Here is a 23,910-nt window from a genome sequence, read left to right as displayed (position 1 = left end):
ATGCTATTCGGGTCGAAAGATCAGTTGATAGCGGCTATGCGAATATACCACGCTCGATCGCACCATGACTTCCACATCGTGCAGTCGACCCCGCTGTTATGGGTTGTTAGGTGTAAGAACTTCGATTGCGGTTGGAGAGTGCGTGCAATGTATCATAAAAAAAATCAATTTTTCGAAATCACTCAATATGGTGGTACGCACACATGCTTGAACGAACTTCTCTCGCAAGACCATAACCAAATCACGTCGTCTCTCATTGCTAGCGAGATCGTGAATATGATAAGGGGTGATGCGTCAACATCAATCGCTACATTGAAAGAGTTCATAGATCGTCGTTTCAGCTATTCCATCTCATATAAGAAGGTTTGGTTGGGCAAACAGAAGACAATTGCCCAAGTATTCGGTGATTGAGAGATGTATTATTAGACTTTGCCTAGGTGGATGGAAGCAATGTGCGCGTATAATCCTGACACTGTTGTCAAGTGGAGGTGGACTCCTATACTAGGTAGTGATCAGACCGCAACATTTGCATCAATATTTTGGGCGTTCGCAGCATCTATTCAGGGTTTTCCCTACTGTCCTCCTGTTATATGTGTAGATGGGACACACTTGTATGGTAAGTACAAGGGAAAACTCCTTATTGCGACGTGCTCGGATGCAAATAGGAAAATATTTCCCTTTGCATTCACTATTATGCAAGAGAAAAGTTTGGACACATGCAATTGGTTTCTGTGTTGTCTTCGTTCCATTACTGATAGGCCAGGGATCCTTGCTGTAGTGCATCGCAATCCCAATTGGCAACCACCACGTGCCCACCACCGGTTCTGCCTTCGACACGTGGTCAACAACTTTAGCACAAAAGTGCACAGTGTCAATCTTAAGCAAATGACTGAGCAAGCGGGAAAGGAGCATCAGGTAAGAAAGTTTAACATGTGGATGGAGAGGATATTCGATGAGGGTGGGGAACCCATGAAGATGTTTTTTGATCAGATCCCTCCTTATATATGGACTCTGTGCCACGACGGTGGCAGAAGGTATGGGAACATGACAACTAATCTCGTCGAATGTTTCAACGCCGTATTGAAGAACGCTCGTAGCCTCCCAATCACTGCCCTTGTGTAACTAACATTTTGTCACATTGCACATTATTTCAACAACCAATGGGAGGCTGCTCGTAACGCAATATCGAAAGGAAATGCATTCACTCCTCATATATTGCTAGCGATGGAAAGAAGGAAGTTGAAGGCGACCGGATATCGCGTGACGACGTTCAACCAGTCTAATGGTACTTTGAGCATCACAACTGCGCAGTTAGGACCTCATAAAGGAAACAACGTGCAAACTCTGTGCATTTAGGATATGCATGAATGCTCGTGTGGGAAGTGGCAAGCGTTATACTTTCCATGCTCCCACCTTCTCGCTGCATGTGTGAAGACACGACTGAATGATATGCAGTACGTTAAGTCATGTTGGAGCACCGTCGAGGGCCACACATATGTTTTCATATTATTGAGTGGTATCTCCCTGATCGAGTCATGCGATAGTTCGGGTATTGACTATAACGCCCCGAACCCTTCAACCCGGGTCTGGTGCGTTATACCTAATCATATCCTAATAAATCATAATCCATAACATGCGCAGCGGAAAACATAATCATAGTCTCCATATAACATAACACCAGAGTTTACTAATTCTAACTATAATCCTTAATAAATCATCCATTACCTGCATTTCCATAAATCAACATAACTCCTAAAACATTTCAGTATATTCACAATCATTCCTTACTCAACAACCTTAAAATATAAAGACATAAAACATAAATTTTTACATTCTCCAAAACTAACATAGAAATATACCTTTTTCTTTTTCTATTTTCTAATAATACTATAAAAACCTCGAGCTCTCAAAGCTCGATCTCGAGGAAATCCTGAAAAATAAATACATTTATATTCGGGTGAGACATATCTCAGTAATGGAAGAAACAATATATTAAAACAGTGTGTGACTAACATGAGTTTATATAACAACATAAAATTTAACATTTGAAAATCGTTAACATAATTTCTTAAATCATTCCCTGAACCTAATCAAACACATGCGAATATTTAACTCACGAGATTACCCGAGGATATGGGTAATTACCCGCCCATACAAGTAGCACCCCTTTACTTTAGGCAACCCAAAGGTCACAGCTAAAACATATCAGGGCACTCACCTTATTCAGTAAGCCCTCAAGTGATAAATTGATCTCATACTCACACAGTTCATACATAAGTTTATCAGCAAAGGCCCTAAGGATAGGGAAATCTACCTGCCCATACACGTAGGTTTCCTCTGCCCTAGTACGTTATGCGGCTACTGTCACATCTATAGCTACTAGTGCACTTGCCTTACTTAACAAGCCCTTAGGCGAAAGGTACGTCTCGCCCAATCGTAATATGTTCTACGTATATACATACTTCTAATATCATAATACATCATTCTTTTTATCATTATTCAATCATACACATATGTTCATATTCATGGCTTAACATTGCATTGCATTTCACTTTAAGTGACTCTTTCCCATTTTACATTATTCATATTTCACATTTCATTTCCATTTCATTCATTTCTCATTTCATTTCATTTCATTTCATACCCAGCATCTTTCAATTGTTTTACCCAGCATATTTCAGCTGTCATACATTTACCCAACATTTTTCAACTGTCATATATTTACCTAGTCACTTTCAACTGTTTTACCCAACATTTTTCAGCTGTTACACATTTACCCAGCCACTTTCAGCTGTTTTATCTAGCATATTTCAACTGTTTTACCAAACATTTTTCAGTTGTTACACAATTACCCAACATCTTTCAGCTGTTTACATGGTTGCATTAACACTCACAAACAACATAGTCCATATCATGTTTTATTCACAATGCATTATTTACTTAACCTGCATCTCATACATTTAACATATATTTGCACACAACTTACATTTACCCATGCCACACAATTTAACAATAAAATTCATACATTGCCTGTAAAATAAGCTAATCAACATTTAATGTTTATATACTGAAAATACCTTTCATTTCTTACATAATTACTCTAAAAATATTTTTCTACTTTCATCAGTTCGTTTTCACATATACATATATAATAAACAGCACTAAACTCAAAAAAATATATATAATTTAAACAGTTGACATTTTACCCATACCGAAACATATACACGTACATATAACACAATTCATTTTTTCATTAAATTCATAAAAATTATGATTTAATATATATTTTCCCCCTTACCTTATTTCTTGAACTACGTCAACAGGGACTCCAAAAATACCTATGGCGCTCACCCGGACCCTGGTTTAAAAACCCTAGTTCCATTAAATTAATCCTAAATAAAATACTTATTTAAATATTTTCTAAGACCATAATTCCCAAATATATAATAATACCCGCAAATATAACTATTTTTCTAAATTTCTCAAATCTCACTCTCGCTTTGGAGTAGGGTTTAGAAAACCCTAATTGGAAGTTTACCTATACCAAAATGACGACAACCGTGATTAGGACCACGTTATGGTACCTAATTGTCGATTTAACCGCATATTAACAGTGAAATTGGGAAAATGAAAAAAAATTACCTTTCCCTATAAGCAGTACCTAAACTGTTTCCATGAAAAATCTACTCCAATAGAAATGTCTGCAGCGGAACCAGGAATCCAACGGCACCTTCCGTTTCCCGATTCGCCACAAACTTGTCTAGAAATTGAGAGAATGAGAGAGATGGAGATGGAGGTGGCTGGAGCGCACTGGAGAATCTCAGAGGGGGGGGGGGCGTGAACCTCTCTGTTCCTTTTTTTAAAATCTACCCACCTCCTGAAGCTCCTAAGCTTCAGGATGGTTATTATTTTATATATATATATATATATATATATATAATATTATAATAATATAGTATATTATATTAATATATATTAAAATGTTATGTTATGTAACTTAAGTAATTATTAACATTACTTAGTTAATTACTTAATTTTATTAATTCAATTAAATATCGTTTAGTTAATTTATTAATTCAATTAAATAATAATTAATTAATTAATAATTTGTTTTATTTTATTTTATTTTTTATTATTATTTTTCCATACTATTCCTTAAATCTGTTCATTTATTATATTATTTATTTTTTTCTAATTATTTTAATAATTTTAATTCGGGTCTTTACATCGACAGGGCATTCCTGACTGATTTTTGACGTTGGGGGTAGATATAGTTGGGGATGACCTCCACGACATGGATGGACGTGGTCGAGGAGTCACAGACTGGTCGACTACGTACGCAATATCCGTTACTACGTGGGAGCATTGGTGAGATTACATCGTACCAGGAGTGGCGGAGGACGGTTCAATACGTTTAGATGACCCATACTTCACTTGGTATAGGTCTATCACACGCCGCTTCACCAACAGGACCACTGCTGTATATTTGAGCCTCGTAAGAAGACTTTAACCCACAACTCATTTTGTTATGTATACGTTACGATTTGCATGTGTTAATAAAATATTTTCATATACTGCAGGCTGACATAATCATTGAGGCCAACCAGATCTCGTCCAATCTTGTGATCTGCCAATTGATGAGTGCTGCATTGGACCTCGTCCATAAGGACGGTCGACGGATCCCAACACGAGGAGGTCGTCCTAATGTACTAGCATGAGGAGGTCGACCAGCTCCAGTACGAGGAGGACGACATGCCTCCTCTAGTCGTCCTCCTCGCCACCGGTTGTATAGACAAAGTACGTGTTCAATCCGTCAGTATCGTATGCGCCTTCCACTACAGCTGATATTGCCAGACCGTCGAGTAGACCGACTGATGCTGCATTTGACTCTGTTGCTACCCGATCAATGTCATTTTTATTAGACGATCTTTTCGATGGGGAGGAAGTCGATGCACCCGCTATGCCGCCCCGTTTTTGTCCCGAGACATCATATCAGTTCTCACCGCGTGTGCTCCGCATGAATGATGATTATGTAGTACCTCTTGGCGGAGATGATCCACATCCAGGATGACGGGACAGGACACCTAATGCAGATAACCAGCAGGGAGAGGGCAGACGCAGACAACAACCACCACGACCTCGGAGATGACCTTGCTGCGGCACAAAGTACTTTAGCCTTATTTTCATTACATTTCATTTGTATGTATATCATTGATTATTTTGATTTTATTTGTATAGTATTGATTATTTTTATTTCTTTTGTATATATCATTGATTTTTTTCATTTCACTTGTATAATATTTGATTATTTTCATTTCATTTGTATAGTCATGTGTCTTGTGCACACTTCATACTCTTGAAGTTTATTTATATAATTTTTCAAATTAAATTGAGATGAATAAAATAACTTTTATTTAACTAAACAGTGAAAGATTTGACCTTTGCTCCAAATAATTAAATACTATCAAATGTAAAAAATGACACATAACAGTTATATATATGTTGCAAGTGCGGAAACATTTACCCAAAATGACAATGGATAACAAATTTTTGTTATTTTAAGTTTGAATGGTATCACAACATCTACAAGTGTCTGAGATTGCTGAAGGTCATAATAATCACTTTAATTTCATAGAATCGGTACCACCCTATTATTTTGTTAAGTGTATTTAGATCACTTAATTACTACTTGTTGATTGGTTTGTACACTAATTATAAATTCGGTTTTAATTTATCTTGACAATATAAAACAAATAATAATGTGATCTTTTTTTGAGTTTATGACAAATAATATATAAAATAATAGGAGTATGAGCTATATATATATTAGATCGAGTGAAGTATGGTTTTTAAGGATTTTACCCACTTCGATAAGTCGAAATAATTTTCTTTCATTTTTATTTAACTACGACCAATTTAGTAAGTAAAATTAGATTCGTGATTATCTATCAATATCTTCTAATTTTTTTTAAATGTTTGTAAATATCACATTCTTTTGATTAATAATCCAATTTTACGATAATAGTTTGTCATTATGAATAAATTAGTTTGCATCGGTTGATTGGTTCTTATTTTTTAGTCTTGTTGAAGACTATTAATAACATAGTAACTTTGATAAAGTCAGTGAAATTTTAGTTTACATTTTTTTAATACTATATTTGATACATTACTTGACTCTAAAAATATTAAATTATATTTTACTTATTTTATAATGTAAACTTGTTAATTTTAAATATTACAGCCAATAAACATTTTGCAGCATTATAACTTATTGAAAAATTTTATTTTTTCCAATTATATTTTTAAAATTTTTTGAAATAATACAAATTATTTTGTCATACTTATATAATTAGTTGACCCAAAGAATCAAAACAGTCAATTCGAAATTTTTGTTCGGTCCCTAATCCACTTATTTGACTTTAATCATTATATTAATCACATATATATATTTTTTACTAAATTAATGTCATTTTAAAATATCATTCTATTAAGGACAAATTTTATTATTCCACATGCACTTAATAGTTGACTAACAGAAATTTTTTAGTATTCTTTTTGAAAATTTAGGGGTTAGAGTCATATTTTGAATTTTTTTTTGGATTTTATCCAAATTTTTATGACAAAATACTTGTTTATAATCAATAATTTCTGTTATGTGAGGATTTTATTTTATTTTATTGATCAGATTGCATTTGGTAATAATTAATTATTGGATAATCACTTTTCTTATAATTGAATATATACAAACACTTCCATAATAAAATACAAATAAGTTCTTTTTAATATCATAATAATATATTATTTAAATTTAAATTTTTGAAGAGTAAACACAGCCGGTAAATCTCACAGGACTAACCTGCGAGATTTTCTCAGTGTCACGCGTCACCACCCTATTAGGTTGAGCGTTTAAATCTTGCAGTTTGGTGCAACGAGATTTGTTTAAATTTTTGCAGCATTACGTGAGTACTAGTTTGAGAAATTTCTTTTCAATAAGAGTATTATTTAATATTTTATTTCTTTTTAATAATAAAATAGGAAAAAACTCTATGTACCCGTGTATATTTATTATACAATAAAATTATATTTTTTGCACAATAATAAATATTTTATTTTATTTTTAGCATTATAAATAATAATATAATAAATCAATAAAAGTATATCTTAATAATTTAACTCTAATATTAATGATGATGATTTAAAATTTATATTAAAATATATAATAATATATTATTATTATTATATATAATTTTCTTTTTTTAAGCCGGATAGAGCGGGAGACAATGGATGGCAGGTCATCATGTTCGCCGGTGCTAGGGAAAGCAAACAACCAATGTCAATGTCAATTTCAATTCTCTCGTCAAATGTTGGGGTTTCCCACTCAAGAAAAGAAATCAAAATCGAACAAACAAAGAAAAAAGAATCCAACGGCAAATTCGGTGGATTGAATTCCTCCTTTTCTTTCTTTCTTTCTTCCTTTTGATTGCTTTTCTCTCTCTCTCTCTCTCTCTCTATCTCTATCTCTCTCTCTCTCTCTCTCTTCGCCATTGACTTTACAGATCTTCTCACTGCCAGTGGCAGCCAGAAATGGTAGTCCAGTGGACTCGCTTTTCCTCATTATATTTAGACGGATGTGAAGCCGGAAAGGAGCATTGTGTTGTTTCTAGTAGGAGGAAGAGAAGCGGAGATGCTAGCGGCGGCGGCGGTGGTGCTGCTCGCGGCCGCAGAGTGGTGTGTGTGCGGTGGCGAGATCGTAAATGAGGCGTCTTTGAGCGGATGGTGGGGCGGTTACCCGGAGGTGGTGCTCTCTCACTCGGAGTTGCCGGCGGCAACTTATGTTAGGAGGCCGGCGGCCACCGGAGCTCTGATGGTCAACCTCACCCTCATTCGAGTTCGCGATCCTAAAGAATCAGATGAATCATCAGCCGGTATCTCTCTCTCTCTCTCTCTCTCTCCTTCTCTCTCTTAAGCACATGTTTACATGTTTAAAGTAAATTTACTCTGTAAAATTGTTTCTAAATGAACATTTATGATTGCGATTTTTAATTTAAAATTAGGGTTGGAGGAAATTGCAATAACATGCGCATGTTAAAGTGATTTTAGATTCAAAATTGGTTTTCAGCGGCAGGAGTAGTGGATTAAGATTTATCAATAAAAAAAATTGTAGACTAGCATAAAAAATTGAGTTTAGAGGAAAGAAACTGTTAGTGTTCGGTAGTAAGGTGTCTTAAAATATTTAAATTGATCGAAATGGATATATATATCTTTTTCAAGAATTGTAATTAATTTGTGGATGATCTTGTACTATTTTAAAAAATTAAAGGCACCTAAGAAATTGAATAATCTGTGTGGATAAAGTTTTAAAAGCTCCAAATTTGCAACTTGTGAAAGTTTTCCAAAAAGGCTGAAAGGTAAGGGCTGATTTAGTTGTGGAAAATAGTTTTCATTTTTCATTTTAGTTTTTTTTAAAAAAAAAAGGGAAAAAAATAGGTTTTTTTTTTTTTTTTTTACAACGCTTACACGAAACAAACGAAAAATAAAAAAAAAGTATTGACGCTACTTACTTGTGCAAATAGTATTATTTTTCCATTTCTCATTTTTTTTAAATAACTACAAAAATGCCATCTTGTTTCTAACTCTCCAAATTTATATAAAAAAAGTTAGAGAACATTTTTTAAAATTATTTTCTTGATTTCTATTGCTTGCTTTGTGCACGGGAGTATGGAATGTGGATCTTAAAATTTAATTTGTGTGGATTATGTTTCGAGTTTCTTATAAATCTACAAAAATCTAAATTCAAGCCCTAAAATCCTTGATCTTAGATACTACCTTATATAATTTTTAGAAAGTTGAAAAACAAGTTGTCTTTTTTGTAGTTGTTTTAAAATCTTGAAATAAACATGAAAAATTGTTTTGTACATTTAAACAAACTCCTTATTTTCTACTTTTTAAATATGAATTCAAAAAACTAAAAAATAAGATAAATATTTTATTTGAAAAATTTGAAAATGGAAAATGGAAAATGGAAAATGGAAAATGGAAAATGGAAAATGTTTTCCACAATTAAACAGGCCCTAACTTTTTAAAATCTGAGAGCTATTTACTTTACATGTTGCACCTAATTTTTACTTTTTAAAAGGAGAAGTTGGTGCACAAAAAGTGGCTCCAAACTCAATCCTAAGTTAAATCTTTCACTTGCCATGAATTAGGGAGTGTCAAACACAGATGGCATGTTGATTTTCATGTCTATAGTCAATTCAACATTTCTATCTGAGTATCTGGTACTTCATTCATTTTTAAAAATAGAGTTCATCATCTCTCTCAGTTCTTGGGACATGCCTTTTGTAAGTTACTAAAATCAAATGCAGATCTTCTTTTACCTTTTGATACACTTTGGGGAGTATAAACTTCAAAGTCTCTGATTATAGATTTGTAAACAATTAATATAATTTTGTATTATATTTTGTTTGAATTCACCCAACAAGTTATATTCCTTTTCTCATCGCCTTTACATTTACACGATTTCTGTGGAATACCTTCTCTCATGATTTTGAAAGTTACTAAAATTTATGTTTTCCAATGATACAGTCTGTTTGGATGGAACGCCACCTGCTTACCATATTGATCGTGGGTTTGGATCTGGCAAAAACAAATGGCTCGTCGATTTGGAGGTTTGTAAGTGAGGCAGCTTCTGAGAAATTGCATTTTAGAATCTAAATAGATGGTGGTTCAATGTTCTATGTTTCACTCTGGCCACTGTTTGAATCTTGGAAGGACCAAGGCGATGGAAAGGAAGGGAAAATGATTCAACATGGCTTAGGAAGGAAAACACATAGTCTCTCAGGGACATTCTCCTTTCCTTCACCTCATAACTACTGAGATCAAACAGGGTACTAAAAGTCATGCCAGTTTAAAGAAGTGGTTGTTATATGCTGTTAATGTTGCCATGCCTGATAAAATAGACTAGATTTTTTCCCCCCTTTTGTACCGCACATTTGCACCTTATATTTTTTTTTTCTGCAACATGATAACCCATATGTTGTTTTTTTTTTTTTTTCACCGACTAACGCATATAGTTTTACTAATTATTAATAATCATGGTTGAATTTGTACTGAATATTCCCATTATTCAGGCAATTACTCTCACTGCAAGGTGCACTGAACATATGTGAATGTAGGGCATGGAAGGCCTGTGACCTCAGTACCTCACCTGCTAAATCCAGGATATGAATTAAGATCCCAGCTTCTAGTTTGATAATCTACTAACTTCAGGATATGAATTAAAATAATTAAAATACCAATGTCTATTTTGAGATTGAGAATTTGATCTTTATGTTACTGACTCTATTTTTTAGTGAAATATTTTCTAATTCTCCTCCCTAGTGCTTATTATCTAATATATGAAATTATGGAAATTTACAAGAAGGTAGAAGATTTTGACTCTGTGATAGGAGTCTTTCAACTACAAGTTAGAAAAATGATGTATCTTTAAATTCACTTCAACTACAAGTTAGAAAAATGATGTATCTTTAAATTCACCTAATTAGGTCAGACTGTTTGGGTATTTGCTTTGGTTCCTCCAGCTAGGTGCCTAAAGTACCAGAGGGCAGTGGAAAAATTATTTGGGGGGATGGGGGGTGGGGTTGTTACAAAACATCATCTGTAAATGTAGCCAATAGTTATGCTATCAGGATTCAGTAATCAAAATCTAAGCAGAGAGTTTTAAAATGTGTAATTGATGAAAATAAGAATAATGAATTTGTTTGCATTATGTAGGCTGTCAAAACTGGATAAGTAATATTTATGAAGCATTCCCTACTAGATATTGGTTGGGTCAGTACCATGCTGACATATATCATCCATGTATGTGAGTTACTCATCATTTTGATAATGTTTCTAGGCTTACAGGTTACAGTGAGAGATGTAAATGTCAATAAGATGAAATTTTAGATGTTACAATAGTCGATATGTGAATGTATTAATTGTCACTTTGTCTAATGGGTTTCTGTATGCATGCAGGGAGGGGGATGGTCTTCTACTCTTAGAGATTGTATTTACCGCAAAAGAACTCGCCATGGTTCATCGAACCTTATGGAGAAGCAAATACCCTTTACGGGAATACTGAGCAATCAACCTAATGAAAATCCAGGTAGAAAATTTTTAAATTTATACACTATACCATATATTTTTGTGCAGTTTATATTGCATTAAATCAATTTTAGGTTCAATACTTTATTTGTATGATCATGTTAAAAAAAATTTAAAGTTGATTGGATGTTATTATTATTTTATTAATAATATGGAATATTAACCTTTAAATATGTAAATTAAAATAATAGTTGTGCTTTATTAATAACATTGAATATTACCCTGTAAATATGTATAGTAAATCAAAATAGTTGTTTGATTGTCCTGTTACATATCTTACATATATCAGATTGGGTTGAAAATTGGCAAGCATGATATGCATGAATATATTATTAGATCGAATGGTTGGTTTTGTAAAGGATGAACTGCAAAGAAAACAATAGGGCGGTGTAAGGTGACAAATGATAGCTAGTTTAGGAGACTAGGTTTAGATTAGCACATGATCCTTATTAATAAATCGTGAAGGTAGACGAACCATTTGGAAGTTACGGATAATATTGTCGAAGGGATACTTTGGAGTGGGAAAAAATTCATAGGAGTGGATTTGAGTGGTTACGTTGGAAAGGACTATGAAGGTTATGAAAGGATACATGGAGAACATGGATATGGAGATGAGTTTGGGTGATATGATCTTAGATTTCTTCACTATGTCATATTACCTAATAACAATGAATATGCACATTAAGAAGATAGAAGAACACTTAATAGGATTCAAAAGTGGAAACGGAGGGTGGATTGTTTATCCTGCAAGGAATGTAAAGATATTATGGACGAAAGTTTAACTAAACAATATAGAAGGTTAGTATTAGATGTAAAAGGGCAGCCCGATGCACAAAGCTCTTGTGTATGCAGGATCTAGGGAAGGGTTAGACGATGGATCTATAGTATGCAGTCTTACCTTGCATTTTTGCCAGAGGCTGTTTACATAATATTCTATATTGCATTAAAAAATGGAAGAGAAATCAATGTAAGAGAAAACTAGGTGGTGAAACCTAAAGAGAGAAAATATAATAAAATTTACTGTTGAAATGATAAAAGATGTTGACTGCAGAATAGAAGATAACATTGACACAGAGTCTTTTGAGTAGGATAGCTAGTTCTGTTAAGGAGATAGCAAAAGAAGTTTTAACTTCTAAGTGAATTTATAGGAAGATAAATGACTAGTAAAGAGTGTTGGTGGTAGCATCAAGATATTCAGAAGTAGTTAAGGAAAAAAGAATGTGGTTTACCATTTAAGATACGGCAAGAATGTGGAAACATTGAAAATTAAATACTCACTTTTTCTACATTTTTAAAGAATGTGGTTTATTATTTAAGATTATTGACTAGAAATGCTAGTTTTTAAAGATATCCGTAAGTAGTTAAGGGAAAAGGGATGTGGTTTACCATTTAAGATATGGCAAAAATGTAAAAAATTACTGTTTAAGCGGCAACAAAAGTCGGGAAGGAAAAAAGGTTATTTGTGAAGCTCTACATAGGGCATGTAATGATTTGGATACTAAATAATAAACAAAAACACTTGTGCAGTATCAAATGCATAAAAGATGAGGATGTTAGTGTTTTACTTAAAAGAAGAATTTATAAAAGAAAGATGGTATACTATTTTGATAAACTGTTTAGTGAAAACTGAGTAGAAAGCTTAAACATAGACTAAAAATTTGAGATTTTTTTTGCATTAGCATCAATTATTTTGGGAAAGGGTAATTAAACAAAAAAATAATATTAAAAATGAGGGTTTCTGAAAATGAGTTTTGTTTTATGCATGGGAGGTCAAATACAGATGTTATGCATTAAGATGATTAGAGGAAAAGTTTAGGGAAAAGAAGAGAAATGTGCACATAGTTTTGAATTTTTATTGACCAAGAGAAAGATGATATTGTATTGTGGGTTCTAGAGAGAGAGAGGGAGTATTTAGTAGGTATATATATAGACGTCATGAAGGATATATTCGAAAGAATAGTCATTGGTGTTTAATACTCCAAGTAGAGAGTCCAAAGAATTTGCAATAAACTTACTAAGAATGTCATTGGGCAATTAAGAAACAACATATCCAAAAAAAAAAGTTGCTGAAATAAGATTGCTAAGGTAGATGAATGGTATAACTCAATAACTCTAAAAGATAGATTAAAGAATGAATACAGTTGTGGTAAGTTAAGTGTAGCACTTCTAGAAGATATGAAAAGGCAAAGGTGTCTAGGATGGTTTGGACACTTGTAACGTGCATATAACACTCCAGTGAGGGGTGAACTAGTTAATGTTAGTGGTAGTAGGATTGGGAGTGGTAGACCTAGAATAACTTGGGCTGGGATAGTAAGGTCTTTACCACCTCCATTTGAAAAGGATTGCCTTAGATTATGCATGAGTGGTGAAAGAGGATTCATGTAGCTGATCTAGTGGGACTTAAGCCTTGTTTGTTGTTATGTTGATATGTGGTACCAGCTTTTGTTTTGCTGTTTGCCTTTGGTAATTCTATATATTTATTTAACATATCTGAAGAGGATTTTTTGATTGCAGATTTTTTCAACTGGAACAGAGTCAGGATTCGTTATTGTGATGGTGCATCTTTCAGTGGGGATGGTCAAATTGAGGCTAGTGGAAATCTGCTATTAACAATTTTCCTCTTTTAACTCTATTATTTATGCATATAATGTTTTCCAAAAAATGGTGGGCTATTTAAGGAGTTCTCATGGGATAACATCATTAAAGATTTAGTATCTTTCAGAAAATATCATCCCTTAATAATCTTTTTTCAGTGATTGCCCTGGTATAATTTTATTAATATGAAATGATTTTACTAACACTCACTTGCACACCCACATGAATGTGTGCATACACTCATTATATTTTAAAATTTTAATTTGGAATAATTTTGTGACTCTTGAAAATGAATTTGATGCTTGATATGGTTTCAGTTTTTTTTTTTTGAAATGATTGTGTCCGAGGCCCTTTGGACACCATCTTTACATAACAGATGGAGTTCCATGTATCTTTCCTATACAGAGAACATGGAGTATTCTCGGTTAACTACCATACTCCATGCAGATGCTGTCTAAATTACTCAAATACTATTTAAATCCTTAAATGCACAAACAACTCAAGTTTCATAATTAGGGAATTTTTTGTTTGCATGGTGCGGTCAAAATTTTCTTTTGTGGAAAAGATACTCCTTTACCTTTTTAATTGGTGGATTTGATCATTTGAGTTGCTGGTTGTGTCCAGTTTTAATATTATCAGTTGTATTTTTATACACAGTGATTCTGTTTTCAGAATGCTCAGCTTTATTTCCGAGGACAAAATATCTGGGAAGCTGCTATGGAAGAACTAATGTCAATAGGCATGCGCTCTGCTGACCAGGTTATTTGATTTGCTTGTCCCACAAGTTTTTTGTTATTTTGACACTTAATAGTTAATATGTATAATTTTTCACTAATATGTATAATTTTTCACCCTTATTAAATTGTACCAATGATATATTTCAGGCTCTTCTTTCTGGATGCTCTGCTGGGGGTCTAGCATCCATAATACACTGTGATGAGTTTCGGGATTTGTTTCCAAATACTACTAAAGTCAAATGCTTAAGTGATGCTGGATTATTCCTTGATGTGTAATATGCTATATACTTAATTGTCATGCATGACTTTCTACTGAAGCATATTTCCTTGAAGACAAAACTAATTCAATTCCTTTTCTTTTTGTGGTTTTAGACTTGATGTATCTGGTGGGCGGACCCTTAGAGGTATGTTTGAACAAGTTGTTAGCTTACAGGTATGTTGCACCAATTCTTAGTTCTGCAGCTTTGATTATTTAATATGCTGCAATCCAGGATGACATGCCATACTATCCTCTTGTTTGTTTGTTTGTCTGTCTCTCTTTTTGTTTTGCTTTGTTTTGTTTTGTTTTTCAATTAACAGAGAGCATCACTGTAAATTAGCCAGCTATTCCAAGCACCATAATACCCTCAGTCATTGCACCAGTTTAAAATGAACTACAATGGCTATGGTTGGCCCCAAGGAGTGATTGCACCTACTGGGGTTTGAACCAAGGGCATGTGCTTCTTGAGATGCTTATCTTGGCTCCCCGACCACTGATATACATTCCTGTCTATCAAAATGATCCTTTTCTTTTGTTCAGCAATAAGAATTGAACACCAAGCTGCTGATTTCTGAAAATAATCTTATGAGTTAGATCCCTATTTTGTTTTATTGAAAGAAGCCATCCTTAAGTTTGGTTATTAAGGTTACTAATAAGTAGCTCATGAAGCTGGAACTAAAAATTTCACATGAACAATCAACAAATATCACATTGATACATAGTTGCTGGATATCTTGTTTGTATGCATCTTCTCTTTGTTTCCCAAGCCTCTAGTGGGTTAAAGACGGAGTTTGAAAAGGTCAAATCTTTGATAATTTCGCCTACATGATTGAAAACTTCTGGATAGGTATCCTACATCTAGGTCATGTGCTATATGCCATGATTTTTTGATGTTGATGGAATAATAGAATTTACAGTAATTATATCACACAATTTACAGTAATTATATCACTCATCTCAATACTTTATTGAAGACATTTTGCTGAAAGGACTGAGCGTTCAAGTGCTTTGGACAGAGTTTCTTGAAATGTTGATAAATTATGTTCTGGCTGAATTATTTTGAGCATCTTAGTCTTAGCAGGCCACCCAAGCAAATTATGAATAGGTGGAGTGGAAATGTCTTCATAATTCATTTTGCCAAATGTTGGCCTTAAGATCCCTCTTCACTATCTTACAGAATTTTGTAATTCTGATCATGGGTATGTATGCATATGAAATTTCAGGGAGTCCAAAAGAATCTGCCTGAGACTTGTACCAGTCATCAGAATTCAACTTCGGTAATCACCTGTACTATTGATTTCCAAAAAATTACTTTAGTAGCATATAATAATACATAAAAATTTAAAATCTCTCTCTCTTTCAGTGCTTCTTCCCTCAGAATTTGATTGCGAATGTGAAGACTCCACTTTTTCTTCTAAATGCAGCATATGATGTGTGGCAGGTAATCTTTTTTTTTTTTAATGCTACATAGCAATGTATTTTGGTCGATTATTTTTGAAAATTTACAGGTTGGCTATTCATTGTTTGTAAAAGCTAAATGTAAAGAAAATACGTGCAGCGGAGCATCTTTGAAAATAGTGCTAATAATTTTCCTAAATACAAATCATTTATTGGAGACCATTAAATATTTTCTGCATTGTGAAGGACGCAATGCACCTAATGAAATTGGCAAAAAAAAGCAATGAAGTTTTCCTTTTTTAAAAAAAAAAAAAAAAAAAAAAATAACGAACAAAAATGACTTTAATGTTGTAAGAATGGGGTAAATGAATCTGAAGATGCAAAGGGAGATAATTGGAGAGTTCTGTTGGAGGTCATGATGGTTTATTGTTGGAAAATTGTAAGCTGAGAATTCATTGCTAAGGAAGGATTCTTATGTTTTGCAAAATCAAGTGGTTTGTTTGAAAGGTGTCATTATTTTAATTGATGAAGAAACTCAGCTTAAATATTTTGAGAGTTGAGATGATTGAGGTGATGGTCATATTCCCATTCTTTATTCTCTTGAATATGACTTCTCCTCTGCTCAAAATCTGGATAAAGTTGGGGAATGGTGTCATTTTGTTCGCATTCTTTTTATACTTTTTTTGAAGACTGTTTCCTTCTCATTCTTTTGTAGTTCTTTTCCTTCTAATGAATTTTCTTTTGCTATCTTAAAAAAGAAGAATTTTTTTTTCAAGAACTGTTTCTGAAAATTTTGCCCGTCTGGCCCTGTGTTTCCTAGCTTGTTTCCCATGTAGTGCACATGCTTGGTTATCCACACTAATTGTTTGTCTCCGCCCCTGTGGGTTGGGCATTCCTTTCAAGTGGCCAATGTTCCAGGGAAAACATTAAATTGCTTTTATGGATGGTATGGGACCTCTTGTCAAGCAATTTTTTTCCGGGCCCCTCTGCTTTTCTGCTCCATTCTATTGTCCATTTCTTCCTTGAATAAAAACATATCATTCATCCATTTGATTTCATGCATGATGATTATTCTTATGTTTTCTTTTCTGTCTTCAGATCCAGTCCAGCTTGGCTCCAAAATCAGCTGATCCTTTTGGACATTGGAAATCATGCAAATTAGACCACAAAAATTGCAACCCGCCACAGATAAAGATTCTTCAAGGTGATTAGTATACCTATATGCTAAAGCTGTAGGGAATTCAGATGTAATGCATGTACATAATGGAGTTTTTTCTTCTTTTCCTTTAAAGCAGGCTTCAGGATGCAAATGCGCAAGGCTGTAAAAAAATTCTCAATGTCTAGACAGAATGGTTTATTTATAAATTCTTGCTTTTGTCACTGCCAAACTCAGCGGCAAGATACATGGTTTTCTCCTGATTCTCCCCGCATTCAAAAGAAGGTACACCCAAACTTAGTAGCCTTACGTAGTGCTCATACAACATTCAACATGGAAAATATTTTATAGATTATTTACATCATATTACTTTCTCCATATATGTGGACCCTTCGGTTATTTAAGTATTTGTTATCACTTATCACCCAAAAAACCGCATGCTCCATGGAATTTTAACTTCATTTTATGGAAAAAATGCTACAAAAACTTGATAAATAATAAGCAATGCATTCATTGTTAGTATGTAGTTGAGGGTAAAGTTATGTATTGGATAAGATGAGGAATTTGTTCTTTGACATGTATGGACGAGGCAGTGGATAAATAGAGACCATGAAGCTAGATGCAAAGATCCATATAAAGCAACTGCCATATGGTGTTTGTGGCAGGCAATTATATTTTTTAGTATGACGTAGGATGTTTGAGAGATTGTGAACAAGGATTACGCCTTGGACTCATTAGTGTAGAAGAATTCATGGACAAATGAACAAGAAGTTGGTTAAAGTCTTTGGGGAAGATGCTATTTGATCTTATTGTTCAGAAAAAATGGGAGGAACTGCACTTATTTGATAGAAGTTTTTGTGTGCACAAGCATATTTGGGTTGGGGAAAGAGAGGTTGATGAACCAAGATTTTCAGCAATACTCAAGTAAAATGCTAAATAAATGAAGGAGATTACCTAATTAGAAGAGAAAAGGTGTGCACTTAAGTGCTGCAAGCATATATGCATCAATGTAGTATTATTTTATGATGTAAACTTTGAAAAGCAAGTACTGCTCATTGTAGACTAGGTACATGGTAGCGCCATACCCCCTTTTGTATTTTAATTTTTTTTAAAAATAATTTGGAGAAGAAATTTAATATTTCATGGATAGAAAACAAAGAGAATGAAGAAAATTATACAAATTCTTAACAGTGGATTATGTATCTTTAAATGCTATACCAGATTCAAACCGCCTATAAAAACATGGTCTTTTTAGTTGCCAAAGTTTAAAATTAAATAACATTTCAAATGGCACTGATTAAAAAGGAGAACTGAGAAAGGATTACTGTTACAAACACATCTCAATGGTTTCTTGACACAACCGCTCACCACAAAAGCATGGAAATTGTGGGTACAATGATTAGAAGAAGAATTAATATAATTTGCCTTCAAGAAACTAAGTGGGTGGGGGAGAAAGTTAGAAAAATTGATAAATCAGGATTTAAACTTTAGTACACTGAAAAAGAAAAACATAAGAATGGAGTAGGCATTATTATAGACAACAACTTAAAAGATAGCGTTGTGGATGTAACTAGAGTAGGGGATAGAATTATAAAAATCAAGATGGTATTAGGACAAGAGATAATAAATATCATTAGTGCTTATGCTCCTCAAGTCGGCTTAGCAGAAAATCTTAAGAGACAATTTTGGGAAGATATGGATAGTATTATACAAGGCATACCAGAGACTAAGAAAATATTTATAGGAGGAGATCTGAATGGACACTTTGGAAGAGATAATAAAAATTATGAGATGATACATAGAGGATATGAATATGGAGACAAAAATGAGTTTGGGGAGAAGAAACCTTTAAAAGTGCACAAAATAGAAGTCAAATAGATTTTTTTTTTAACTAGGAGGGTAGATTGTTTATCATGCAAGGATTGTAAATTTTTTCTAGGTGAAAGCCTAACCACACAACATAGAATCTTAGTGTTAGATATATGTATTAAAAAATGGAAGAAAAATGATAAAATAAACCAGTGTAAGAGAACTAGATGGTGGAACCTAAAAGGAGAAAATATAATAAAATTTAAAGATAAAATGATTAAAGATGGGGATTGGACCATAGAGGATGAGATAGATACAAATACTTTTTGGAATAGATTAGCTAGCTCTATTAAAAAGATAGCAAAAGAGATTTTAGGTGAATCAATGGGAAGATTCTTGAATAGCAAAGAAAGTTGGTGGTAGGATAAAGATGTACAAATAATCATAAAGACAAAAAGAATTTGGTATAAAACGTGGCAAAAATGTAGAAATAGAGATAACTTTGAAAAATATAAGGAGGTAAGAAAAGATGCAAAAAAGGCCATTAGTAAAGCTAAATATAGATCATTTAATAGTTTGTATGATAGATTAGGTACAAAAGAAGGGGAAAGAGATATATTAAAACTTGCTAAAGTTAGAGAAATGAAGAGTAAGGACTTAGGAAATGTAAAATGTATAAAAGTGAGGATGATATTGTCTTGGTTAAGGATGAAGACATTAAAGAAAGATGGCGAAGTTACTTTAGTAAGTTGTTTAATGAAAACCAAATAGAAGGCTTAAACTTAGAATTGTCAAATCAGGAAAAGACTAAAAATATGAGATTTATTCGCAAAATTAGAGTTAATGAAGTTAAGTTTGCACTAAAAAAAATGAAAAATGAGAAAGTTATGAGACTAGATAACATTCCAATTAAAGTTTGGAAATGCTTAGGTGATAACATAATTATATGGTTAACTAATTTATTTAATACAATTGTAAAAACTAAGAAAATGCCAAATGAATGGAGGAAAAACACTTTAATGCCTATATACAAAAATAAAGGAGATATTCAAAATTGTAATAACTATCATGGAATTAAACTTATGAGTCATACGATGAAATTGTGAGAAAAGGTAGTTGAATAAAGGTTAAGATTGGAAACGAAGGTCTTAGAAAATCAATTTAGTTTTATACCTGAGAGATCTACCACAGAAGCTATTTATCTTTTAAGAAGATTAATGAAAAAGTTTAGGGAAAAGAAGAGAGACTTTCATATGATATTTATTGACCTTGAGAAAGCAAATGATAGGATACTTAGGGAAGTTCTATGGTGGGTTTTAGAAAAAAATGATATATGTAGTAAGTATACCGATGTCATTAAAGGTATGTACGATGGAGTAATGACTATAGATGGAGAAACTAGAGAATTTCCAATCACTATAGGTATACATCAAGGATTTGCTTTGAGTCCTTATCCTTTTGCTTTAGTGATAGACCAATTGACTAAGAGTATTCAAAAGGAGGTTACATGGTGTATGTTGTTTGCAGATGATATTGTATTAATTGACGAGACTAGGGACGAAGTAGAGGCTGAGTTAGAATTATGGAGAGAAGCTTTAAAATCTAAAGGCTTTAGGATAAGTAGAAATAAAACAGAATATATGAAATGTAATTTTAGGAATGATAGAAGGAATATTGGAGACAAAGTTAAACTTGATGATGAAGAAATAAATAACACTTGTACATTTTGATATCTTGGATCTATTATGCGAGCTGAAGGAGAAATTGAAGATAATATAATGTATAGAGTTAAAGCAGGTTGGGTAAAATGGAAAAGTGCTTCTGGTGTTCTCTATGATCGTAGAATACTCTTAAAATTGAAAGGGAAGTTTTATAGGACAGCTATAAGACCAGCTATGCTATATGGATCGAAATGTTGGGCGATGAAGAAACATAATATCCAAAAAGTAAAAGTTGCCGAGATGAGAATGCTTATATGGATGAGTGGTATAACATTGAAAGATAAATTAAGGAATGAATATATTCGTGGTAAGTTAGGTGTAGCTCCTATAGAAGATAAGATAAGGGAGAGATGACTCAGATGGTATGGACACTTGCAACGTAGGCCACATAGTGCACCTGTGAGGAAGAGTGACTTAGTTATTGTGTGGGGCGGTAGAAGGAGTAGGGGTAGACCTAAAATAACTTGAGAGGAGATAGTGAGTGAGAATTTAATATCCTTAAATCTATCAAAAGAAATGGTCAATGATTGCATAAATTGGCGGAAAATGATTCATATAACCGACCCCACCTAGTGAGACTAAGGTTTGGTTTTGTTCGTTTTTGTTGTTGTTGTTGTTGTGTGTATATATATATATATTTATTTATAATATGGTGTTGTTTGCCATGGCTAGTTGGACAGAAGCTGAAATTTTACATTCCGAGTTTGTAGAATTTCTGTTGTGTGAAAGTTCAGATTCACGTAGAAAGGAATAAGGTGTTGTTTAAAAAGACCGCCCATAAAGAAAAAAAGGAAAAAGCATACCATTTCTGGACCAATCTTGTGCATTTTTTTTTTCCTTCTGTTTTGTACTTCTTTGTGCTTGAAGTAGGTTTATAAATGTAATTAATTATTATAATTTTCTCCATTTCTCCATTTTGCAGACAATTGCAGAGTCTGTTGGCAATTGGTATTTTGATCGAGCACATGTCAATGTTACCGAGTGTCCATATGGTAAAGGCTGTGGTAAAACCTGTCACAACCTAGTCTTCAAGCGAGTGAAGTGATGATATTGCCGCAGCTCCTAATGCTTGGTCCTCATACTTTGTATTTTCATTTTTAGTACCATCCTTCAAATCGTCAGTCCTAGTAATTATTAACATTGATTTATTAGTATAATATAAAGGGTTTTCGTGAAAAGTATCTCTCATTATCACAATCTTTCTGATTTATAAGTGAGTATTGAATCTCAATATATTGATATTGGTCTTGTTTCAAATTCATAAGAATATATATATATATATATATAAGAATTTTTCAGAGTGTGGATGCAGCTTCTTGTTCTGATGATCTTTGCAGCTAAACAGGGTGCACCGGTGATCTTATCCAACGGCTACATTATTTTTGTCATAACTGACTGAACCATCAACATTTAAATTTTCAGAAATTTAAATTGTACAGGTTGCCATGTATTTCCAGTCATATACAAGTCTTTGACTGTTTGGCACTACAAAATTCACAAGCATTAGCCTTTGTTTGTTTGGAGTTTTTGATTTTGGAAAGAACCAGGGGAAGCTTAGATGCAGGCTTAAATTTTCTCTAGGGAAGTCTCCATTCTGAAGCCAATTCTCTCCTTCCACTTGAACTTGGCGAGAGCCAAAAAGAGAGAGAGCTTTTATTAATCCCTTTGGAAAAAGGAAAAAGAAAACGAAAAGAAGTTTTCTTTTTTCTTTCTTGTTTAGTTTAAGAAAGACAATAGATATATGGTAAATTAATGAATAAGTTTTTCATTTAGATGAAGGCATTGACCCTTTCTAAGTTTTGATAAAAGGATAAAGGTGTTTGAAGTTTTAAAAATCCAAGAGACCTCCTTAAGATTTAAAAAATTTTAGACTCTCCTTTGATCCCATTTGAAATCCTTATTTTCATGTTTGGTTATCAAGGAAAATGTGGGAAAAAAAAATTACCCAATCTATAAGTAAAAATTTGATTTTATACCATTAATATATATATTTTTTATTTTTAAAATTTTTAGTCATATTAAAATAAACTTTCATTTTTGATAGTATTTAGAGAAGGAAAATATAGAGGAAAATGAGTTTCGTCCTTATTTTTCTTTCCTTTTTTTTGTCCCACGTAAAATACTTCTTCCAAACGGATCTTTAATGTTTGCCAAAAAATATATATTTACCAAATATTATATTAGATTCTTATCTTTTTGCCAAACAATACGAGAGCTATGCGTTTTTTACCCTTTTAATTTTATTTTTTCTGTAATAATAGCTGTTGGGTTTTCTTTTCTTCAATCACATTCGAATAAGTTTATATGTTTAACTATATTTGGAAAGAGAGAAAATACAATGAAAAATTGATTTGTTTATTATATATTTTTATTTTTATTTCATCCATAAACCTTTCATTCAAAACAAGTCACGAAAAATTTGTTGATAACTTGAAAGATGAAAACAACACACATCATTTCTATGCAATTTACATGAAACTGATTGAATTTTTTAAATAACTAGTAGGAGTAAACAGTAGGGTAGTTCATGAAAAGCCAACCATCTCCCATACCATTGATCAAATTTTAACCTTAGGGTTGTGTATCCAAAGAATTAGCTGCTTGACAAAAAGGATTGACCCCTGAGGTTAGGAAAAAAGTACTCTTGAGGTTTAAAAAATCACTCGAATCTCATTTGGAATTAGTTCCCTCATTTTGGAATTTATTTTTTATTTTTAAAAATAGGCTTGCATAGGTATTAATAGTAAAGTTATTTTTGACTTAATTTTTTTCATTTTTTGGTTTGGTGTTGTTTGGATGGGTCCCAGAGGTTTGTACAGATTGAAGTTTCGGGACGTAAAAAAAAAGATTATTTTGTAAATAATTCTATTAATTAGAACTTTAATTAATTTTTATTTGTTATTATCTCACATATCATAAGTAGTGCATGATTAAGTACAATTCTTTTTTTGCTATCTCTTTTTAATCCACTCAGGGTCCCTTTAATTTTGTAAAAAAAATTTATATTTTTAATTTTCCGAGTTCCAAAGGGGGTCTAAGTAAAGCCTACTCCCACGAGGCCTATCACATTGAGGTGAAGCAGGGGAGCAT

The 23,910-nt window shown here is 33.0% G+C and overlaps 1 protein-coding gene across 1 annotated transcript; it reads left to right on the top strand.

The window, feature by feature from the left end:
- The first annotated feature begins 7,256 nt into the window (after window positions 1–7,256).
- LOC131150344 (pectin acetylesterase 12-like) lies at window positions 7,257–22,077 on the top strand. Its single transcript, XM_058101001.1, has 12 exons — window positions 7,257–7,925; window positions 9,586–9,668; window positions 11,017–11,146; window positions 13,660–13,733; window positions 14,413–14,499; window positions 14,625–14,749; window positions 14,850–14,910; window positions 15,960–16,013; window positions 16,100–16,177; window positions 17,233–17,338; window positions 17,430–17,575; window positions 21,743–22,077. The coding sequence occupies exons 1-12, from the start codon at window positions 7,685–7,687 to the stop codon at window positions 21,863–21,865; spliced, it is 1,308 nt and encodes a 435-aa protein (XP_057956984.1). The 5' UTR covers window positions 7,257–7,684; the 3' UTR covers window positions 21,866–22,077.
- The last annotated feature ends 1,833 nt before the right edge of the window (window positions 22,078–23,910 follow it).

Source organism: Malania oleifera, chromosome 3 (genome assembly GCF_029873635.1).
Source record: "Malania oleifera isolate guangnan ecotype guangnan chromosome 3, ASM2987363v1, whole genome shotgun sequence".
Taxonomy (NCBI): Eukaryota; Viridiplantae; Streptophyta; class Magnoliopsida; order Santalales; family Ximeniaceae; genus Malania; species Malania oleifera.
The sequence above is the reverse complement of the archived record's forward strand: the minus strand, read 5'-3'. Positions and strand labels throughout refer to the sequence as shown.